The 21,487-nt window shown below is 42.1% G+C and overlaps 1 protein-coding gene across 9 annotated transcripts in view; it reads left to right on the forward strand.

The window, feature by feature from the left end:
• The window catches only part of CCPG1 (cell cycle progression 1), a 56,734-nt gene that overhangs the window by 4,325 nt on the left and 30,922 nt on the right, over positions 1–21,487 (forward strand). For 8 of the 9 annotated variants that reach the window (XM_050968660.1, XM_050968661.1, XM_050968664.1 and 5 more), the window contains exon 2: positions 17,343–17,413. In XM_050968660.1, coding sequence (XP_050824617.1) covers positions 17,354–17,413 — 60 coding nt within the window. In that variant the 5' untranslated portion in view covers positions 17,343–17,353. Of the gene's footprint in view, positions 1–14,493; positions 14,913–17,342; positions 17,414–21,487 lie in introns of all 9 variants that reach the window. The other variant, XM_050968658.1, reaches the window with a different exon arrangement.

Consider the following 21,487-nt stretch of genomic DNA (forward strand, 5'->3'; position numbering starts at 1 on the left):
ATGTAGGCAGGACAATGAAAATTTGTAACCTTTCATTTAAATTTTGTTTTTTTAAGAAAGTTTTTTAAATTATTGCTCAAGTGAATTTTATTTGGTCTAGCCCAAAGGAAGACTTCTACTCTTCGGTGCTGATAGACTAGAATATATCAAATAAGTGGAGTCAGCCTCTTCCTAAACCAAAGCCCCAGGCTGAGCAGTCTTTCAGGGCTAGAACAAACTTTATGTTCTGGGAAGCTCTTTTCCTATCCAGGCTCCAAGGCCAGTTTTAGTCCCAAGCTGAGTAGGCCTCTGTCTAAGCAAAAGACACAGGCTAAACTGACCATGAAAGTTGGGACAAATTTTAAAGCTCTTGAATCCTGCTCCCACTAAACTACAGCTAGTCAGCAATTGCTTTGAAACAAACCACTCCATTACACACTTTTCTCATGACAATAACTTTTTACAGGCCAACTTTGAACAAGAGATGCTCTGTTCTTATACTAGTTCTCAAGGCTAGATCTCCTTACTCATCTAAGTAGTGTCCAATTTTAATATCATTTTATAGGTCAGTTTTGAAACTGAGTCCTAAGTGCTATCTATCAGAAAAGGTTGAACTGTACTATACAGCAGATGAAAGAACAATTTAAACAATACACCTCTACTCCTATATAACGCGACCCGATATAACACAAATTCGGATATAACGCGGTAAAGCAGTGCTCGGGGGGGGCGGGGGACTGTGCACTCTGGTGGGCCAAAGCAAGTTCGCTACAACGCGGTTTCACCTATAACACGATATGATTTTTTGGGTCCCGAAGACAGCGTTATATCGAGGTAGATGTGTATTACCATTTTCTACCCACGTATACTAATTTTCATGTTTTCATTCCCCTCATTTGTTTCTTGGTCTAAAATAATAAAATAAGATACTCTAAACAGTATCTTTTTCATTTCCAAACTTTTCTTTCATCTGACTACATATTCATATCAGCAGTCTGCTTGCACCGTAAAAGTTTGAGGGGGATCTTAATCCAAATTCTCAATGTCTAAGTTGCTTTTCTACCTCAAGTACTAGAAAAGCTAAAATCATGCTTCTATTTTTAAAGTAAGTGGAACTATCATTTTTAATACAGACTTCTGGATAGTGTTCATCAACTCAGATGATGTCATATTTTATCCTTGCATGGATTAGCAATATAAAGTTTATTTGCAAATAAATAAAGCGGTATGGATACAAGTGGTTCTTGAAGTATTTTAAAATAATGTGAAGTTATTAGCAATTTTATTTAAAAACCCTGTATTAAAGATCAGTCTATTCTCCACTACCTGTTGGCTGGGGCTGGCATTTGTGGGGTGAGGTGGGTAGTACTATTTAGAAATATATTAAAAGATCTATTTTAAATGATATTGGTAAGGAAGAATAATGTTGTTTTTAAATTAGATTAGTTTCCAAGAAGGGTAACATTACTTTAAATGAGATTATTGGCAAAGGAACAGCAATTCTATTTCGAGACAATAATCCCAGGACAGAAAACATTAAGGAGTTATGGTTATATTTAGCTTTTATTTTCATAATGTTTTCTTTCTCTTTAAGTAATAGTTTTCTCAAGCCACATACTTAGCCTGGAAGTTTAACAGTAAAGTTATAACTTAAAACAAACATTAAATAGTATGGAAATGCACAATTTAGGGGGAACCAAACAGCCTTAACTCTACTCCCACTGACTTCTTTACTATCTAAATCAAGGGTCTCAAACTCAATTTGCCTTAGGGCCATTGCCAGTCCTCCAGTCCTCCAGCAGGCCAATGTCACTCATGTCGCCCAGAACCCGCCCCCAAAAAACTCCGCCCCTCACCGGCCTAAGGCTCTGGGATGGAGTTTGGGTGGGGGAAGAGGTCTAGGGTAGGGGATTGGGGTGCAGGCTCTGAGAGGGAGTTTGGGTGAAGAAGGAGTGAGAGGTTGGGCTCTTGGGAGGGAGTTTGGGTGGGGGAAGGGGTCTGGGGTGCAGGCTCTGGGAGGGAGTTTGGGAAGGGGAAGGGGATGCAGGCTCTGGGAGGGAGTTTGGGGCAGGAGGGGGTATGTGGGGAGGGGGTTCAGGCTCTGGGAGGGAGTTTGGGGGCAGGAGAGAGTATGTGGGGTGTGTGTGCAGACTCTGGGAGAAGGTCGGCGGTGTGGCCCTTACCTGGGGCTCCAAGTTGAGGCGGGCCGGGGGGCCTCCACGTACTTCTGCCCCCAGGCAGTGCCCCCGCAACGTTCCATTGGTCTCAGGGGTGCTCAGGGCAGGGGCAGAGCATGGAGGTACAGCCCCATTCCGTCCTACCCTTAGGCCGGCAGGGAGGGGCTGGCAGCCACTGGAGTGATGGGGGAGCGCCTGGTGGCTGTTGGGTTCAAGGAAGAGACCCGGCCCCAAAACTGCTGGAGCCCCGCGGGCCAAATGGGGGAGGCTCGTGAGCCACAGGTGGCCCGCTGGCTGGGAGTTTGAGACCCCTAATCTAAATGATGAAGGGAGGTGCTTTTTTATTAATTAGTGAACATGATTTGAAATTCTCCCATTAACACCTGATGTAGACACAGTTTAACACCTTTAAGATTGTGTTCTCTGTTCCTGTCATAACCTAGACTCACACTCCAGATTACAACGCCCATAACACCAGATGCTAATGGGGTGTTTCAAATCATGCTAGATAACTAATTTATAAAACAAACACATTTTTCTTACATTGTGTGTAAGATGGGCAACAAGGCTTAAAACTTAGGCTAATAAGTGTTGGTGAAATGTTTCAAGCCAAGTGTATTAGTTTCCTTAAAATATGTGTATGTGTAGGGAGTATAGAATTTTTTATTTATTTCCTCATTTGGCTTCCTTTGATAGAAACAGAATATATATGACTTCTTGCCGGGATAACGCCTCTTAAATTGGCACTAATATGGAGATGTGGTAAACCAAAAACACACGCTACCATTTAAGCTAGATTCTAATATGGGTTGACACACAGAACAACTACAACTAACGCACAACTTGATTGAACTCATCTTATCTCACTACATAGTTATTTTCCTATATAGTCTGTATTTCCCTTTCCCAATCTACTTACTCTTTTTGCATGAAAACAGGAGCTTTTATTCCCAGTTTTGTTCTGCTTCCTTTGCCACTTGTTCCTCACTTGAAGTCCTAATCCTTTGACATCACTATTGGTTGCTGTGATGATGATTATAACGACTCAGACGCCAACACCACATTCTATAAGCCATTACCCTCTGATCCCACTGAGGGTTACCAAAAGAAACTACACCATCTACTCAATAAATTCCCTGAAAAAGCACACAAGCAAATCCACACAGACACAGCCTTAAAACCTCTAGCAGGGGTATTCTGTCTGCTGCCAAAGATCCATAAGCCTGGAAATCCTGGATGCCCCATCATCTCAGGCATTGGCACCCTGACAGCAGGATTGTTTGGCTATGTAGACTCTCTCCTCAGACTGTACGCTACCAGCACTCCTAGCTATCTTCAAGACACCACTGATGTCCTGAGGAAACTGCAATCCATTAGTGATCTTCCTGAAAACACCATCATAGCCACTATGCATGTAGAAGCCCTCTACACCAACATTCCAACATGCCACATTCTCTGCAAGCCATCAGGAACAGTATCACCGATAATGTCACGACAAACCTGGTGGCTGAACTTTGTAAGTTTATCCTCACCCATAACTATTTCACATTTGGGGACAATGTGTATCTTCAAATCAGCAGCACTGCTATGGGTACCTGCATGGTCCCACAGTATGCCAACATTTTTATGGCTGACGTAGAACAACGCTTCCTCTACTCTACTTGTGCTACATTGATGACATCTTCATCATCTGGACCCATGGAAAAGAAGCCCTTGAGGAATTCCATCATGATTTCAACAATTTCCACCCCACCATCAATCTCAGTCTGGACCAGTCCACACAAGAGATCCACTTCCTGGACACTATAGTACTAATAAATGATGGCCACATAAACACCACCCTATACCAGAAACCTACTGACTGCTGTACTTACCTACATGCCTCCAGCTTTCATCCAGACCACACCACTTGATCCATTGTCTAAAGTCAAGCTGTACGATACAATCGCATTTGCTTCAACCCCTCAGACAGAGACAAACACCTACAAGATCTCTATCAAGCGTTCTTACAACTACAATACCCACCTGCCGAAGTGAAGAAACAGATTGACAGAGCCAGAAGAGTACCCAGAAGTCACCTACTGTAGGACAGGCCCAACAAAGAAAGTAACAAAACGCCACTAGCCATCACCTTCAGCCCCCAACTAAAACCTCTCCAGCGCATCATCAAGGATCTACAACCTATCCTAAAGGACGATCCATTACTCTCACAGATCTTGGGAGACAGGCCAGTCCTTGCTTACAAACATCCCCCAAACCTGAAGCAAATACTCAGCAGCAACCACACAACAAAAACAGTAACCCAGGAACCTATCCTTGCAACAAAGCGTGTTGCCAACTCTGTCCACATATCTATTCAGGGGATACCATCATAGGACCTAATCACTTCAGCCACTCCATCAGGGGCTCGTTCACCTGCCATCTACCAATGTGATATATGCCATCGTGTGCCGGCAATGCCCCTCTGCCATGTGCATTGGCCAAACTGGACAGTCTCTACGTAAAAAAATAAATAGACACAAATCAGACATCAAGAATTATAGCATTCAAAAACCAGTTGGAGAACACTTCAATCTCCCTGACCACTCAATTACAGACCTAAAGGTCGCAATATTACAACAAAAAAAGACTCCAGTGAGAGACTGCTGAATTGGAATTAATTTGCAAAATGGACACCATCAAATTAGGCTTGAATAAAGACTGGGAGTGGATGGTCCATTACACAAAGTAAAACTATTTCCCCATGCTTATTTCCCCCCCCCCCCCCCCCCCCCGCCACACACAGTTCCTCACATCTCCTTGTCAATTGCTGGAAATGGGCCATTTTCATTACCACTACAAACAGTTCTTTTTCTCTCCTGCTGATAATAGCTCACCTTAACTGATCACTCTCCTTATAGTGTGTTTGGTAACACCCACTGTTTCTTGTTCTCTCTGTGTATTTCTCTCTCTCTCTCTCTCTATATATATATCTATATCTTCCTACTGTATTTTCCACTACATGCGTCCGATGAAGTGGGCTGTAGCCCACGAAAGCTTATACTCAAATAAATTTGTTAGTCTCTAAGGTGCCACAAGTACTCCTGTTCTTTTTGCGGATACAGACTAACATGCTGCTACTCTGAAACTACTCAGACAGGATTATAGCTCATGATACGAAGTTATCCAATCCCAGAGCTTTCATCATAAAAATGCATGCACTCACTGAAAAAATTGCAGTTTGTTTATTTTAACTAAACAACAGGGTAAGAGTGAGGAAAAATAATGCACAAACTGTATGTTAGAACTCTCTTCCTCTTACTCTTCCCCGACCCCAACCCTCACCTAGGCCTTAGATATGCTTAATTCATCCTTTATCAGCATCTTCTGCTAACTTCTGCTTTTTTACTCAGAAAAAAAGATTTGTCAGGCAAGGACCTCTCTTAAAGGGATACCTACTCCTTCCTGGTAAGAGTGCATTTATATTTCCTCTCTGCAAAATCACTTGAAAAGAAGAAATAAAATAAAACAGATGTACACTGGACAGACCAGCAGACACATCCACATTTCCTTATTTCAAAACATGGAGGCCCTAGAGCTTCCTTACAAAATGTCTATAAGAATTTAACGTGATCAAAACAATGTAATTGTTCCTAACCTTGACCTGAGCAAGTGCTGACCTGTTTTTGCTGAAATTTCCCCAAAAATTCAGTGAGAGGCAGACACTTGGCATAGAAATGTTAGTCCTTATGGTTAAAGTTTTTGGCAAAGTTATAAACCATTGAAAACAGGGATCTTATAGTGATAAATGTTGGGTAACCTGTAGGTGTTGCTACCTGTAATACACATGCACACCCATATATACACACAGAGAGTTGATTATTGGAGATATACATACTTTTACATGCTGAATAATATAAATAAGTAGAGCTCTTAATAGAATGATTTTCAAAATCTTAGTAGTCTTCTAAATGCATTGTTTGGGATTTTTATTTTTTTTATCATGATGGACATTTATGTAGCATGCAAAAGTATCGATTTGCTGAATACTTTCAACAGTAAGTGGAAAGTGTTGCTGTATTTTTGAAACAGCAATAGTGTAGTTGAAGTTGTAACTTCATCCATTATTTTTAGTAGTAGCAAATATACCAGTACAGTTGGTTACCCAAGGCCACAATTTGAACTCCAGTTGCTTCCCTTATTACAGATGTTGGAACACAACTTCAAATTGTTTACTTAATTTTTTAGTGAATTTCTTTTAATATGTTAACATGACCTGAGGCATATATCTGTGAGAGAACACTAGCAGTTCTTCCTGTGCTAACTTCCTGTTTTTGTCTTTCTTGTTTTTTAATATTCAGAGAATTTGTGTCAAGTTTAAGTACTGGGTATAATCTATGACCTCAGATTTACATATGGTTTCTAGATATTTTTGTTAAATTTGTTCTTGCAGTAATGGTCATTCAGTCACGTCTGCTGATCAAGTTATTTATAATGCAGTGGTATGAGTAACTTAGTGTTTGTGCGTTGTGGATATATTTTAATTTTAATTTGATTTATATTAAATGATTTGTTGTGTAGGGTTTCAGTATGTACATCTGATTGCATTCTTATATTATTCCTTTGTAAAGATTTTTGTTCTTTTAGATATCATTTTTTAATTGCTATAATATTTTATTTGTTTTGAAGATCATTGTAAATATGCATACTGTTTGCAGAATCTGTTCATTTAGCAATCTACATGATTTTAGTTTAGTTTGAGAATAATATGAAAAAGGATTTGACCAATTTATAGTATTAAAAAAGTTAGCTACTTTGAAGTTAGATTTAGAAGACATAGTTAACTGTATGATACTGGCAAAGTCATTTGATTAAAAATAGGATCTGTGGCTTTTTACCTCTGTTACCACTTGCAGTTTAAACCAGGAAAACAAATAGTGACAGAATAGTTAATGTCTGGCTCTTTGGTCTATATGAAATGAGTTGTCCACTTCACAGTTGGTTATTGGAACCAGTGTTGGCAGTCCCAGCAGGGAAATCAAATGTTTAATGGTCTGTGAAGACTGAGGGTTTGTCTACACTGGCAAGTTTTGTCACCAAAAACTGCCTTTTGGCAACAAAACAGCTAGAGCGTACACACTACAATGGGACTTCTGTTGCAAAAAATGCCCAGTTTTTGCAACAAAATACTTCCACCCCATGAGAGACTTTTGCAGGGGTGGCCAACCTGTGGTTCTGGAGCCACATGCGGCTCTTCAGAAGTTAATATGTGGCTCCTTGTATAGGCACCGACTCCGGGGCTGGAGCTACAGGCACAAACTTTCCAGTGTGCCAGGGGGTGCTCACTGTTCAACCCCTGGCTCTGCCACCGGCCCTGCCCCCTTTCCACCCCTTCCTACCCTGTCCCCTGAGCCTGCTATGTCCTCATTCCTCCCCTTCTGCCCCCTCCAGCCTCCTGCACGCCATGAAACAGCTGATTGGGAGGTGCAGGGAGGGACGAGGGAGGTGCTGATTAGCAGGGCTGCCGATGGACAGGAGGCACTGGGAGTGGGGTTAGGGGAGAACTGATTGAGGGTTGCTGATGTATTACTGTGGCTCTTTGGCAATGTACAGTTGGTAAATTCTGTCTCCTTCTCAGGCTCAGGTTCGCCGCCCCTGGACTTTTATCTTTTCCCCTCCCTTTATTGTTGACAAAGAGCCAATGTAGACACTACTGATTGTTTTGTCGACAGAATTGGCTTCCGCCAGTATCCCACTCTGCCTGCCCTGATTGCTCTGCTCAGTGTTTTGGCATGCACCCCTCCCCTTTCAAAGCTCTGGGAAGTATCTGTGTGCTGTTCTGTTTGGGGAACAAAGAAAGAGCAAATCATTGGAATGCTCCTGTTCTGCCCTGCTCTAGGAACACAGCAGCAGGCAGACTGCTGCTGCAGGGGGAGGGGGACAGACTGCTGTGCTGCTTTGCCATTCCTCAGCACCAGGAGCTCACAGAGCTGCTCATGATGCTGCTCTCTACAGCTGAGGGGGCTGTGAGAGAATTGGAGAGAATCCCAAGATGCACAGCGATCAGCCCTTCCTTCCCACAACACTGCACTGTGGGATACATACCCACGGTGCATTGCTCACCCTGCCGATTATGGTGTCCCCAATGTGGACATGATCTGTCAACAGAGGGAGCAAGTGTGAATGCCCTTCGGTAATTTTTGTTTTGTTGAATTTTGTGTGTGTCGACATAAGTTTTGTCAACAAAACCTGGTAGTGTAGACAAGCCCTGAATGTACTCTTTCACCCTTACATGGTTCATCTAAGTCAGTCCACTTGTACTGTAACTGCCCTTACTATGCATCTTTTGTGGATTTCATTTTCAAAGTATATAAATTAGATACCCCTTATGATCATTCCAAGACAAGGAAATTAGTAATAGCTATTATAACTTGTATCGTCCAAAAGACTATGATGGAACAGAATTAAAAAAATAAAATAAAATCTTAGTGTCTTAAGTATTAAGAGATTTTAATAAAAGCAAGTTTTGGTATTTGTTAGTTAATTTTGTTCTTGAATTTAACTTCTTTCTTTTAAGTTCAGGGCTGCACACAGGTGTTTGGGTGCTGAGGGCAAAATCTGAAACTGTGCTTTCCCCCTCAAAAAAAATTAAGACTGAAAGGAGGCTTTGTGGGGGTTGTTGGAGAGTGAGCCCATTGCAGTGGTTCCTGTCCCATGGGGCTGGGTGCAGCTCTCCACTTGGGGTGTTTCAGCTTGGCACAAGGGGTCACAATGCCACTCATGCTTGGCCTGGCTGCCCCTGGATCGTGACAGAGGGGCAGCTGGGCCAAACCTGAGTGGTGCTGTGTCCCTGCACATCTGGTCACAATGCTACTGGGTTTGCACACCCCCTGGTTGGCTCTTTTTCTGATTTGAGAGGATGTTAGTATGACAGATTAACATGTAAAATATTTTTATTATGCGTGCTTGATTGCAGCTTTTTCTTGGTGTTCTAATGTGCTTCCTGCACTCTTGAATGATGGGGGAGACTTTGGTCAGCGGGAAGAAAGGGGTCATGGCCCCCTTCAAAGTCCTCCATCCCTGAGGGTGGAGAGACAGGGTACTATCACCTGGGCTAGGAGTTGACTGGAAAAGGCCCAGGGAGGCCACTGGGCCCTTGTGCACCTGGGGAAGGTGAGATCTATAAACACATGGTTACCACAACTTTCCTAGCTCATATTTCAGGTGTGAAAGACCAGGATTGACACACTAACTCAGGCTCCTACATTGCAAGACAGAGGATTTCCACAAAGTCACTCAACTGATCTAATTTTCTTATAGTGCCTCTTCCTTCTGTCCTCCCATTCTCTAATTGCTCCCTCTTTTCCGGTTCTCCTTTCTCTCCCATCTTTTCCTCTCCATTTTTCTAAATCCACCAGCATAGTTTTGGTTCAGATACATGGTGGAGCAGCTGTGCTGTCCATGTATTGAGAAAATCTTGCAGTATCGTATCTAAAATGTGTTCCTTTTGAGCTAGCATCTTTAAATTTGCTACTCTAATACATTATGGACAGTTGAGTACATGGAAAATTACTGTGAAGAAACCAGTCTTACAATATTTCAAGCATTTGAGTGCCCTTTTAAGCTACAATCTTGAAGTAAAGTGTGCATTTAATGTGTTCCGCTGGTAATGAGGGGCTTGTTGTGGGAAAAACAAACTTGAGATTTGACATGTATAGTAATATTAATATAAAAATATATATTTCCTTCTGTGATGTGGTCTTGGATACGAAGCCTCAGACTTGGGCTTCTGAGCTCACCAGTATTGTTTATTGGATTTTAGCCAAGAAAATTGTCAAAGATGTGCAAGTGAACTCCCTGCAAGTGCTGATGTTGAAAGTCTCCTTCACCCAAAAGATGACTGTTAGTTTTATATAATTGCATCTGAATGATCTGATGATACAACACACGTTTTATGATCTCATCAGAATCCTGAATAGCAATTGTTGCCATGTGTCTCCTTGACAGGGCAGAAGGCGGGTTGCAAGGAACCGCCCCAGAACTTTGCCTGCAATGGCTAAGAGGGAGATATGATAATTTTCACATTCCACTTTATCCCCTCTTTTGTAGAGGGTGAGAATCAGGGCATCCCTCATTTCACTGGGTATCTCCTCCTTTATCCAGATTTTAAGGATAAGCAGGTAAAGCTGCCAAATTAGTTCTGGTCCACCGTCTTTAAAGATTTCAGCGGGGATCCCATCTAGACTTGTTGCCTTGTTGTTCTTCTTCTGCTTGGTGACATTGTGTACCTCATACAAATTGGGAGGGTCTCTGAGCTCATCCTTAAATGGTCGTTGAGGGATTTGCCAAGGATTTCATCTGCAACCATAGAACTATGGTTAAGGAGATCTTCAAAATGTTCTTTCCAGTGAGAATTGATGGCTTTGTTGTCTTCAGAAGTGTGATTCTGTCCCTAGAGTGAAGAGGATTCATACCATGGCAAATTGGCCCATAAATAGCCTTGGTGGCACTAAAGAAACCAAATGTATTGTGGATATCCGTGAGATGTTGGAGTTCTTGCGCTTTCCCAGTCCACCATTTGTTCTTGAGTTCTCTGGTTTTATGTTGGACTTCCGCCCTTGCCTTGGCATGGGCTTCTTTCTTTATATGACAATTTATGTCGTTCTGCCAAGCACAAAATGCCATTCTCTTCTCATTGATGAGTTGCTCAATTTCTGCATCATTCTCGTCAAACCGGTCCTGATGTTTTCTGGTGTGGTAGCCTATGGTTTCATCACAGGCATTGACGATTACTGCTTTTAACTGGTGCCAGTGTTCCTCAGTTTCTTCCGGAAACTTGATGGGAGCTTTTCCTCTAATACTGCTTGGAAGTAGTCACGCTTAATAGGGTCCTTCAAATCTTGAACCTTCAACTTGCGCCTTACCTGCTTCTTTTGCAGCCTCCATTTGGGAGTGATCTTAATTTTCATTGTGGAGTGAATAAGGCGATGATCAGTTCAACAGTCATCAGCACTTGTCATTGCTCTTGTGAGAAGTATGTCACTATGATTTCGGGCACGAACTATGACCTAGTCGAGGAGATGCCAGTGCTTTGACCATGGGTGTCTCCAAGATGTTTTGAACTTTTACTTTTGTCAGAAAAGACTGTTGTTAATAGTAAGTTCATGTTCAGCACACTTGGTCAGGAGCAGAATTTCATTTGAATTGCTTTTGCCAATTCCTTCTTTCCCAGTTGTTCCTTTCCACAGGTCTGAGTCTCATCCAACACATGCATTGAAATCTCCCAGAAGGATGATCTTGTCTTCTGTAGGGGTCCTCAATAAAATGGTTTCCAACTGAGAATAAAAATCTTACTTTATATTCTCATCTGCATCCAGTGTTGGTGCATAGGCGCTCACAATAGTTGCCTGTTGACTTTTGGTAAGCCTCAATTGGCGTGTCATAAACCGCTCATTGATGCCAGCCGGTATCTCAGAGAGGTACCTTACGAGCTTGTTCTTTATAGCAAAGCCCTCTCCATGCAATCAGGGTTCACCTATAGATTTTCCCTTCCAGAAGTAGGTGTACCCTCCTTTCTCCTCCCTCAGCTGTCGTTCATCAGCTCTTCTAGTTTCAGACTAAGCAGCAATATCGATGTTAAATGGACTCAATTCACGAGCAATAATGGCTGTTTGTCACTCTGGTCGGTCACTGTTTGAGTTGTCCGTCAGGGCACGTACATTCCAAATTTGAAAAGTTTATTACTTTTTCCACTGCTGATGTGATCCTGTTGGATGCGGCTATCCAGCCAGGTAAAACAGAGGCAAGACTATTTTTAGGGCATCTTTTCTAACCCCCTCCCCATATGGGGTGAGCTGAGTGGATCCTAAAAAGGACTTCTCAGTTGTAGGTGCAGCTGCTAAGATACTCGACCTGATCCTCTCCATAGATCACCACCTTGTAGTGGTAGAGAAGCTTGCATGTCTCAATGACTGAGAAAGCGATGCTGCCTGGAGTTATGTACTCCCTTAGGGCTACCCATGGCAGAATAGTCAAGGGCAAGGTTCTCAACCAAGTGTGATCCAAGAAGTCCCTAACGGCAGTGCAGATGGAGGATAACTGCACAATGGAGGTGAAACTGTTGTGTAATGTTATAATGGCTGTGAAGGTGGATGAAGGCTGCAGCAGATAAAGGATCTCCAGTCGTCATGGTGTCCATGCCATTGGTTTCAAGTCCTCTATCTGTCAAGGATAGTGTGGTGACTGTTGTGCACCAGTCTCCACACTTTAAAAGAAGCCCCTCATAGGCATCTTCCAGTTTTTGGGAAAATAACATTTGCATAAGTCAAAAGTCCAGTGGCGAGTGGCGACAGGATCAGGACAGTGAAATCCAGAAGTTCCTAGTTACAGACTGACACACAGGCAGTGGGTATGTGATACAGTCATCTTGCTTGAGGATTGATTATGGACATTGACAGTGTGGAGATCCTAGGAGATCCAGCTTATCCCCTACTTCTCTGGTTAAAGAAGCCATCCATAGGCTGTTTGGACAGAAAGAAGGAACTGTTTACCACCTCAGTAATTGCAGAATGACAGTCAAGAGTGCATGTGGCCATTTGAAAGGAATATGGTTCTGTTTGTGGAATAGGTTGGGAGTTGCAGAAAAAAAAAGGCCTAAGATTATAACTGCATGTTGCACAGTATTTGTGAGAGTAATGGAAAAAGCCTTACCAGCGGGTGGGAGGCTAAAGTGCAGAGACTTGCTCAGCAGTTTAAGCAGTCAACAAGATATTTAGTAGAAAATGGAAACACCCAAGGCAATATTGTCAGGGTAGCCTATTGTTTTTATTTTATTTTATTCTGTGACCTGAAAATTGGCAGCTGTACATCCAGCTGTTAACATGTGAAGAAGGGTGTGAAGTGAGTGGTTTAGTGTTTTTTATGGGCAGTGAAAGTGTGGCATTGTGGACAGTCCTTATTTTACCTTGTCTTTGCCTAGCTACTTTTGTCAAACCCTATGAATTATTTCAAACTTAAGGATTTTCAGTGTAAAACATATTGGTGACTCCTTATGAATGAATTTTTAAAGGCTTTTGTTATTTAATAATCAGTATGGAACAAAAATAAACCTTTAACTGCAACAGTTCTTTTTAAACAATACATTAAACAGCAATCTATTATCTAAAAACTACAAAGAATTCTTTAAAACAGTAGTGAAACAAAAAGATTAAAGTACAACAGTGCAATGCAGGACAGAACACAGAGCAGGGAATGGTTTAAAGTCACAGGCAAGTATATGCCTATCCTCTGGTACTTTTTCATGGACCTTCTAAACATAAGAATGGTCATATTGGATCAAACCAATGGTCCATCTAGCCCAGTAGCCTGTCTTCAGACAGTAACCAATGCCAGATGCTTCAAAGGAAATGAACAGAACAGGGCAATTATCGAATGATGCATTCTCCGTCGTCCATTCCCAGCTTCTGGCAGTTAGAAGCTTAGGATACAACATCCCCTAGCAATGAGTTCCACGGGTTGACTGTGTATGGTGTGAAGTAGTACTTCCTGTATTTCTGGAGTTGAGTGGCGAGGCTTGAAGTTACCAGGGGCATTAGAAGGCTCACGAGGTGGACTCTCAGATGCAACTGTTTTCACTGCCCAGAGTTTGGAGTTTGTGAAGGGAATGGCCTCTGGGAGCAATTGCTGCAGGGATACAGCAGGGAGGAGTTAGTGTTGTTCGCAATAGCCTGTGTTGTCCTGGAGTTGCATAACATGGCTGGGTCCTGCTTTGCATTTTGCATTGCCTGCTGTCCTAACAGCAACATGTGCTGCGCCAGGGCATTCTGGCTTTGTGTTGCCTCTGCATCTCTCTGTCTTTTTCAATCTTGTCTTTTGACGTGGCCACGCTGTCCCTGGCAATTACCATGCTGTCTCTGGCCACTCCCATAATCTCTCTGGAGAGCACTTCGCTATTTTTGTTTTTCTTTGGGGCTGTGCAGTTTGGTCTGCAAACTTTTCATCCTGAGTTTTCCACTTTCTCCCATTCAGGTTAGCCTGCCACTGAGATGTTGATAAAGGCCCTGTCCTTGAGATCTAGTCACTGCAGGGCCTGCGGTTCTGAGAGTAGGACAAACCCACAGTGGGTTATTGTTCATATTCCAGAGAGACTATGATAGTATTTTTTCATATGCATTTCTGACTTTCCTTCCCTGAGATTCTTTACAGTCTTGGGGAAATCTCAGAGATGGTAAAACTGTTCGTTCTTTTTCTTGTTTTGTTCAACATTCTGGTTGTGGACCCTCACAGTCATCTGCTTAGCTATGTCCACAAAAAGATCTTTATTCCGGTAGCTGACTACAAGAACTTCCTGTCTCCCCAGATGGTGATGAGATCCAGGGTCTCAGCATGGCTCCACACAGCTGCACAAATCAAGTTGTAGGCAGTGCTGGCTCCAGCTTTTTTGCCACTCCAAGCGGCAAAAAAAAATAAAAAGCCGCAATTGGTGGCACTTCAGTGGTTGCTCTACCATGCCACTTCATTCTTTGGCGGCAATTCGGCGGCTGAGAGGGACTGAGGGACCCACCACCGAAGACCCGGACATGCCTTCCCCTTGCATGGGCTGCCCCAGGCACCAGCTTGCTGCGCTGGTGCCTGGAACCAGCCCTGGTTGTAGGGCTTCTTGAATAATAGTGCACCAAATCAAAGCCAATGACCAAAATCTGGCCCCCTGCCAGCTTTTAAACAGGGGTGGAGACATCCAGTCACCTTCACACCAAGGAAGGGCACAGAGTTAAACAGGTCAGTGATGGTTACCTGCAAAACAATGAGATAGCCGTTAGAGGCCTGACAAAGTAATGCACAGCAGCATTATGTGCACATGAAGAATAAACCGAACTGACTCAATTTGGAGCAAATTTACTTCACTTTGAAAGAGGAGTCTAGATCTAGCAATAAATGCGGAGTTAGTTCACTGTAATGAATGGGGGTTGTGTGTTCTTAGGTTTTTTCAAACCAGAGTAGTGACTAGTAATCCAGTCACCAGTAGTCCACTTAGATCCGATCTGATAGCCTTCTTGTACCTGACCCCAAAGTGCATTCATTTTAATGAGACTCTTTCTATTGATTTTAGTGGATTTTTTTAATAAGGCCTCTAGGTAATCCAAATATGTTAGCCAAGGACTGGCTAGTATTTTTCTGGATCTATATGGAAAGCATGAATGTATTTTGCGTTAGGTAATTTCCTTTCTTTAAAATGGACCAAAATTTAATTATTTTGTTTTTTCAGTATTCTAAATTAATATCTGAATTATTAATTGTTAAGAATTCTTAATCTATTAGTACTGATCAGTTCTGAGTTTTACCATATCTCTGTAGAAACCCTAAACATTTTAGCATAATTTAATGAGGAAATGGAATGTTATAAAATAATTGTTAATAAATTTGGCAGTGACTGCAGGGATTGAACAAATATAACTCTTAAGAAACCCAATAGAGAGCTAGATTAGGTAATTTTTCCCCCCTGTAAATTCCTAGCTACAGCTATGCATATGGAGTAACGTTGACATTTATCTTTGAAAAGAGTTCTGTTTCATGTTTAGTTCATATCTTCTAAATATGGTTAAATATATAGAAAGGGATAAAGGGAGCAGAGTCAGTAATAAGTGAAGTAAATGTGTTTAAACGAGATACTACTTTGCACTCTCATCAGAAATATTTTGAACTGTCAAAATTTCTGATAAACAGTGCATATTTATGAACTGAAGTGTTATAACTCTCTTTTCTTGTGTTATTAATTTAATCATCACTCTGTAGAAGTTTTATTCAACCTTGGTATCCCATAAACTGACTCTTCCATTCTGTTGGATGGCTAATGCAGCATGATTCAATAGTTTTCCGATTACTTGGAATTTTTTTTAAGAAGTGATAAATGTATATACACTGTTTATAAAGTTTGATGCACTTTGATGCAATTTTTAATGTAGATTAGATCTTTCTAAAAATGAAGCACTTGTAACAGTTTTCATTTTAGTCTTTTGGGTGCTTAGAAACTTAGATTGTATTTTAACAACAAAGAAAACAGGATTTTGTTGGTAAATGGGAATAAACATCAATTGCAACCATACATCTACTTTTCTGAAAATCATTCCTTAACTCCTCTCTTATAGCAGTAATTATAAATTCACAGTTTATTGTAATTAAATTCCACCTTTAAATTGTTTTGTTCTCATCAATCTACTTTCTATACCCACATCACATTCCCCACTTCTTTGGAAGGAATTGAAGAATGATTTTACCCTGTTTTTGAGGGTTGGGATGGAAGTAACTCCAATAGACCTTACTTTCTAAAAGAGTGGTTCTCAAACTAGGGCTGTCGCTTGTTCAGGGAAAGCCCCTGGTGGGCTGGGACAGTTTGTTCACGTGCCGTGGCCGCGGTTCGCCGCTCCAGGCCAATGGGAGCTGCAGGAAGCAGTGTGGGTGAGGGACATACTGGCTGCCGCTTCCTGCAGCCCCCATTGGCCTGGAGCGGCGAACCGCGGCCACTGGGAGCTGCGATTGGCCAAACCTGCAGACGTGGCAGGTAAACAAACCGGCCTGGCCTGCCAGGGGCTTTTCCTGAACAAGAGGCAGCCCTAATTTGAGAACGACTATTCTAAAAGATTCCAAGTTTGTTTCCTTGGAGCATGCTGGACTTCAAACACTGGGGATTCATATAAGCAGTCATCTCAGAGAACCATAATTGCTATGACAAGTAATGGTTTTAATTAGATTTCATTATAGTTGCTTGGTGTCTTAAGCACTTAGCATTACCTTTAATCTTTAATTGTTTGTCTATTTTTAGCAAATATTCTTGGGATATATTATGTAATTGCACTTTGTTTTTTCATCACATTTAGAGCATTTTAGATGGATAAAAGGGGTGTGTAGCCATGAGGGCCGAAAACACTGCCCATGGTCTTGATATAGAAAGTCCGTATATTCAGTATTTACTTAACTTTACAAGAATATAGTTTTAAATATTGAAATACAAAAGTATACCTTTTTCTTCAAAACAGACCTGCTCTTTTTATTCCAGCTTATTCCAATTCTGTAAATAGTAAAGTATTGTAGAAGTATTATAACTGTGTGATCTGTGCTTTTCTAACCTAGATAAATTTAATTGTTATTTTTAGAAAAAAATTACAATAACGATATATGTTGCATGCTAACATGATTTACTTTCACTTGCAGCTACTTTGAAAATGTCTGAAAATTCCAGTGACAGTGATTCATCTGGTGGCTGGACTGTCATCAATCATGAGGTACTTAATCTCAATTAATATTAACAAACATGATTAACTTAAGTCACATTTGTTTTCCAGTTTACATTATTCTGTATAGTCCATTGCACCTTTTCCCTTCTATAGTTAGTGAATTTCCCATTTGTGTGGATATTTCACACAGATGTAGAGGAGAAGGAAACTTTTTTAAAATAGGAAAATATGATTGCAAAGCTATAGAATTTGGCAGATACACTTGGGGGTTGCAGAGTAGCAGCCGTGTTAGTCTGTATCCGCAAAAAGAATAGAAGTACTTGTGGCACCTTAGAGACTAACAAATTTATTTCAGCATAAGCTTTCTTGGGCTCTTTCGGATGCATTCGAAGAAGTGAGCTGTAGCCCAAGAAAGCTTATGCTGAAATAAATTTGTTAGTCTCTAAGGTGCCACAAGTACTTCTGTTCTACTTGGGGATTGGTATATCATCTGATACAGCTTTTAACTTTTAAAACAACGACAGCAACAAAAAAAACAACTAAACAAAAAGCTGATTAGATTTCAAGTTGATGTTCCTTTCAGAAATTCATAGCATTTTGGTCCCATTTTCTCTTTGGTGCATTTCCCCAAAAAACATTGACATTGTATGTCATCTGCACTTTTGTTTAACATTGCCCGCATATTTCTACTCCTCTCCCTAAACCTAATGTGGGAAGTGGACAGTGCAGTGGTTCCTCCAAGCTCTATATTACTACCACAAGCAACTTGAACCTTGCCTCATCAACACTGGCTTTTTATCACACCTCCAGCCTTGAGTTCCTTTCTTCTTTCCGTGCAAAACCATGGCAAGAGGCCAAAAATCCAGTGGACAACAAGGTGGTGGTAAAGGGCCTTTGAGTCAACCAGTATCTTTTATGGTCCTATTTACAAGGGTTTAGTCAGATGCGTCTCTTTATGGGGACATGCTAATTAGTCCTCTGGAATTTGGCATTCCGGATATACTGGGTAAGAGTTGATTCAGCTACACTGGAAGTTTATCAACAGTCAGACTGCTCGTGTAGACAGGGTTCTGGTACCTACTGCTGTTTTTAACCATTGTATTGTCTAACCCTCTTCAGAACGTATCTAGATGACATGATGGAAAAACATTAGCGGCCTCTGACACTCTTTCTACACCAACACGTCCTGTATTGCTACTATTAGAAGAGCTGAATCAGTGGTAGCATAACCCATTAGTCAGTGTGTGCTATGCATTCCCATCTGTGCCCAGTCCACAGAGCATGTGAGTCATCTGTTACAGCCCCCCAGGTACAACTGTTGTCATCACAATAGCAATGGTGGGAAATTTGAGGGGAAAGAAGGCTGTTATAGGTAAATCTTATGTGTTCTGATATGAGGTTCAAAGAAGCAATAACTTCATGGGACAAACAAAGTTCATGTCAAAAAAAAGCAGACCCATGGATCTGATTCTCAGTGGTAATTCCTTGGAGCAAGCACGTGCCTGGGGCAGCACATGCTACGGGGCGGCATTCCGTCCATTCTGCAGAGTTGGAGTGTTTTTTTGTTTTGTTTTTGTTTTTTGTTTTTTTTTGTCACCAGTTCTGGGCAGTGCAGAGAGAAGCCAGAGAGAAGCCGGGAGGACAGAGAACACTGGTGCCCGCAGCCTGTAGCCCCGGAGTACTCTGTCCCCAGAAGGCGTGGGGCCTCGGCTTCTCTCACCTGCTTGGCGCTAGGCGGGCCCTGCGCCTGCCAGGGACAGAACACCAGCGCCCGCAGCCTGCAGCCCTGGAGTTCTCTGTCCCCGGCAGGCACGGGACCGCAGCTTCTTGAAGCCAGAGAGAAGCCGTGGCTCTGCGCCTGCCAGGGACAGAGAACACTGGCACCCGCAGTCTGCAGCCCAGGAGTTCTCTGTCCCCGGCAGGAGCAGGGCCATGGCTTTTCTCCCCTGCTGGGCACTAGGCGGGCGCACATAAATGCCCCAGCGGGCGCCATGTTGGGGACCGCTGCTCTATAGCATCCTCCCACCACACTTCAGTGATTTTGGCATAGAAAAACTTGTCCAGCCTCTTCCTCTAGAAAGTTAAAAAAAAAAATTCTCAGAGGTTGGAAGCAAGCTTTCAGAAAGTCCCCTGGTTGCATTGTTTAACTGAGATGTCTCTTTAGATCCTTTTAATTTCTCTGCTATGGCTCGCAGCACAGTACTGTTCCTAGAAATTAGACGACAAAGCAAAGCAGCTCCTCACAGCATCAAAATATCATGGAAGAAAACTTTGTGAGAGCTGATGGACAAGGTAGTATAAAAGGGAATTCAAGCCATTCTAAAGGTCAGACAATCCTTCAAATTCTGTGAGAAAGCAGAATAAGAGGACTAGTACAGTAGGATAAAATGGAATAGATGAAGAGGAAACGACCCAGGGAAGACTTATCTAGGAAAAACAGCCCCACCACATAGCATTCCACATGACCCTGGTATACCCAGTTGGAAGCAGAGGGCTGAGTACAGTGGTGGACTCTCTTCTTTGCAGACAAATAGGTATTCATCAATTGAACTTTTGAGTATTGGACATAATCCAAAACAATATTTAATAGAATGATCTAGAATACCTAAGTTCAGATTTCTTATCCTCGGTACCAAAATGCACCACCAAAAATTAATAATTTTTAAAATTTAAAAATGAAGTCAGATATGGATGTGTCTACTATAGACCACCAAATCAAGAAGAGGAGGTGGATGAGGTGTTTCTAGAAAAAACAACAGAAATATCCCCAAAACTGGTAGTAATGGGGAACTTCAACTGCCCAGACATCTGTTGGAAAAGTAATATGGCACAGTACATCATTTCCAGTAAGTTCCTGGAACGTACTGGGAACAACTCTGTGTTCCAGAAAGTGGAGGTCAGGCTGTTTTAGACTTGATTCTAGCCAACCAGGATGAATTGGTAGCGAATTTGATGGTGGAAGGCAATTTGGGTGAAAATGATCATGAAATATGATAGATTTAATGATTCCAAGGTAAGGAGGGAATGAGAGCAGCAGAATGAGGACAACGGACTTCAGAAAAGCAGACTTTTAACAAAGGTTCCATAGGAAGAAAATTTAAGGGAAAAAGGAGTGCTGGCAGTTTTTCAAGGAGACAATATTAAAGTTAAATATTAACTGCAAACTGTAGAAAGAATAGTAAGATGTAAATATGTCTCCATCAGGAGCTCTTTTGATGACCTGAAAATCAAAAAGGAATCTTACAAAAAGTGGAAATGTGGACAGATTGCTAACGAAGAGTACAAAAGAATAGTACGAGCATGTGGAACAAAATCAGAAACGCCAAGGTCCAAAATGAGTTATGCCTAGCAAGGGACATAAAAGGCAATAAGAGGGAGGTTCTTTAAATACATTAGTAGCAAGAGAAAGACGAAGGAAAGTGTAGCTCCTCTACTTGTGGGGAAGGAGAGCTAAGAACTGTTGGCATCAAGAAAGCTGAGGTGTTCAGTGCCTATTTTGCTTCAGTCTTCACTAAGGTGGTTTGTGGTGACCAGATACTGAACACAAGAAATATGAACAACTGGGAAGGAATGCAAGCCAAAATAGAGAAAGAACAGGTTAAAGAATATTTAGATAGAGAAGGGGCTCTATATCTGTTTGAACAGAAGGATGCAGCATGAGCCTAAGCCCCTCACAGCAGGAAACAGAGCTTTCAGAGCTTTTGTGCAAAGGTGACATGAATCATTCTTGCCCCAGGCAGAAGCAAAGTAGGATGGCAGCAAGTGCAGGTGTTTCCCCTGGTGAAGATACCTCCTTGGCTGGGGGTGAGTCCTAGCAGAGTATGGTGGTTGGTAACATGATGGAGCTCTTCCCTTCCCATTCCCAACTGTGTGGGGGAGAGGTAGGGACTTTTTCCAGTGGCTGAAATCGCTTACTGTGGATTGGTCAGTAGGTTCCTTCCCAGGGGACTTGGGGATGGACCAAAGCTGTGGAGCTTGTGGAGCACACAGAGATCAGGGGTTGGATGGTTTTTCTTTTTCCCCTGGATTTACCAGGAGCTAGCAGCAGCCTGTAATGCAGGTTCTCTGTGCTGTCAGCAGCCAGGCTGCCAGATTAGGGTGGGATTGTAGATTTCCTGAGTC

The sequence above is a fragment of the Gopherus flavomarginatus genome, chromosome 9 (genome assembly GCF_025201925.1).
Source record: "Gopherus flavomarginatus isolate rGopFla2 chromosome 9, rGopFla2.mat.asm, whole genome shotgun sequence".
NCBI lineage: Eukaryota > Metazoa > Chordata > Testudines > Testudinidae > Gopherus > Gopherus flavomarginatus.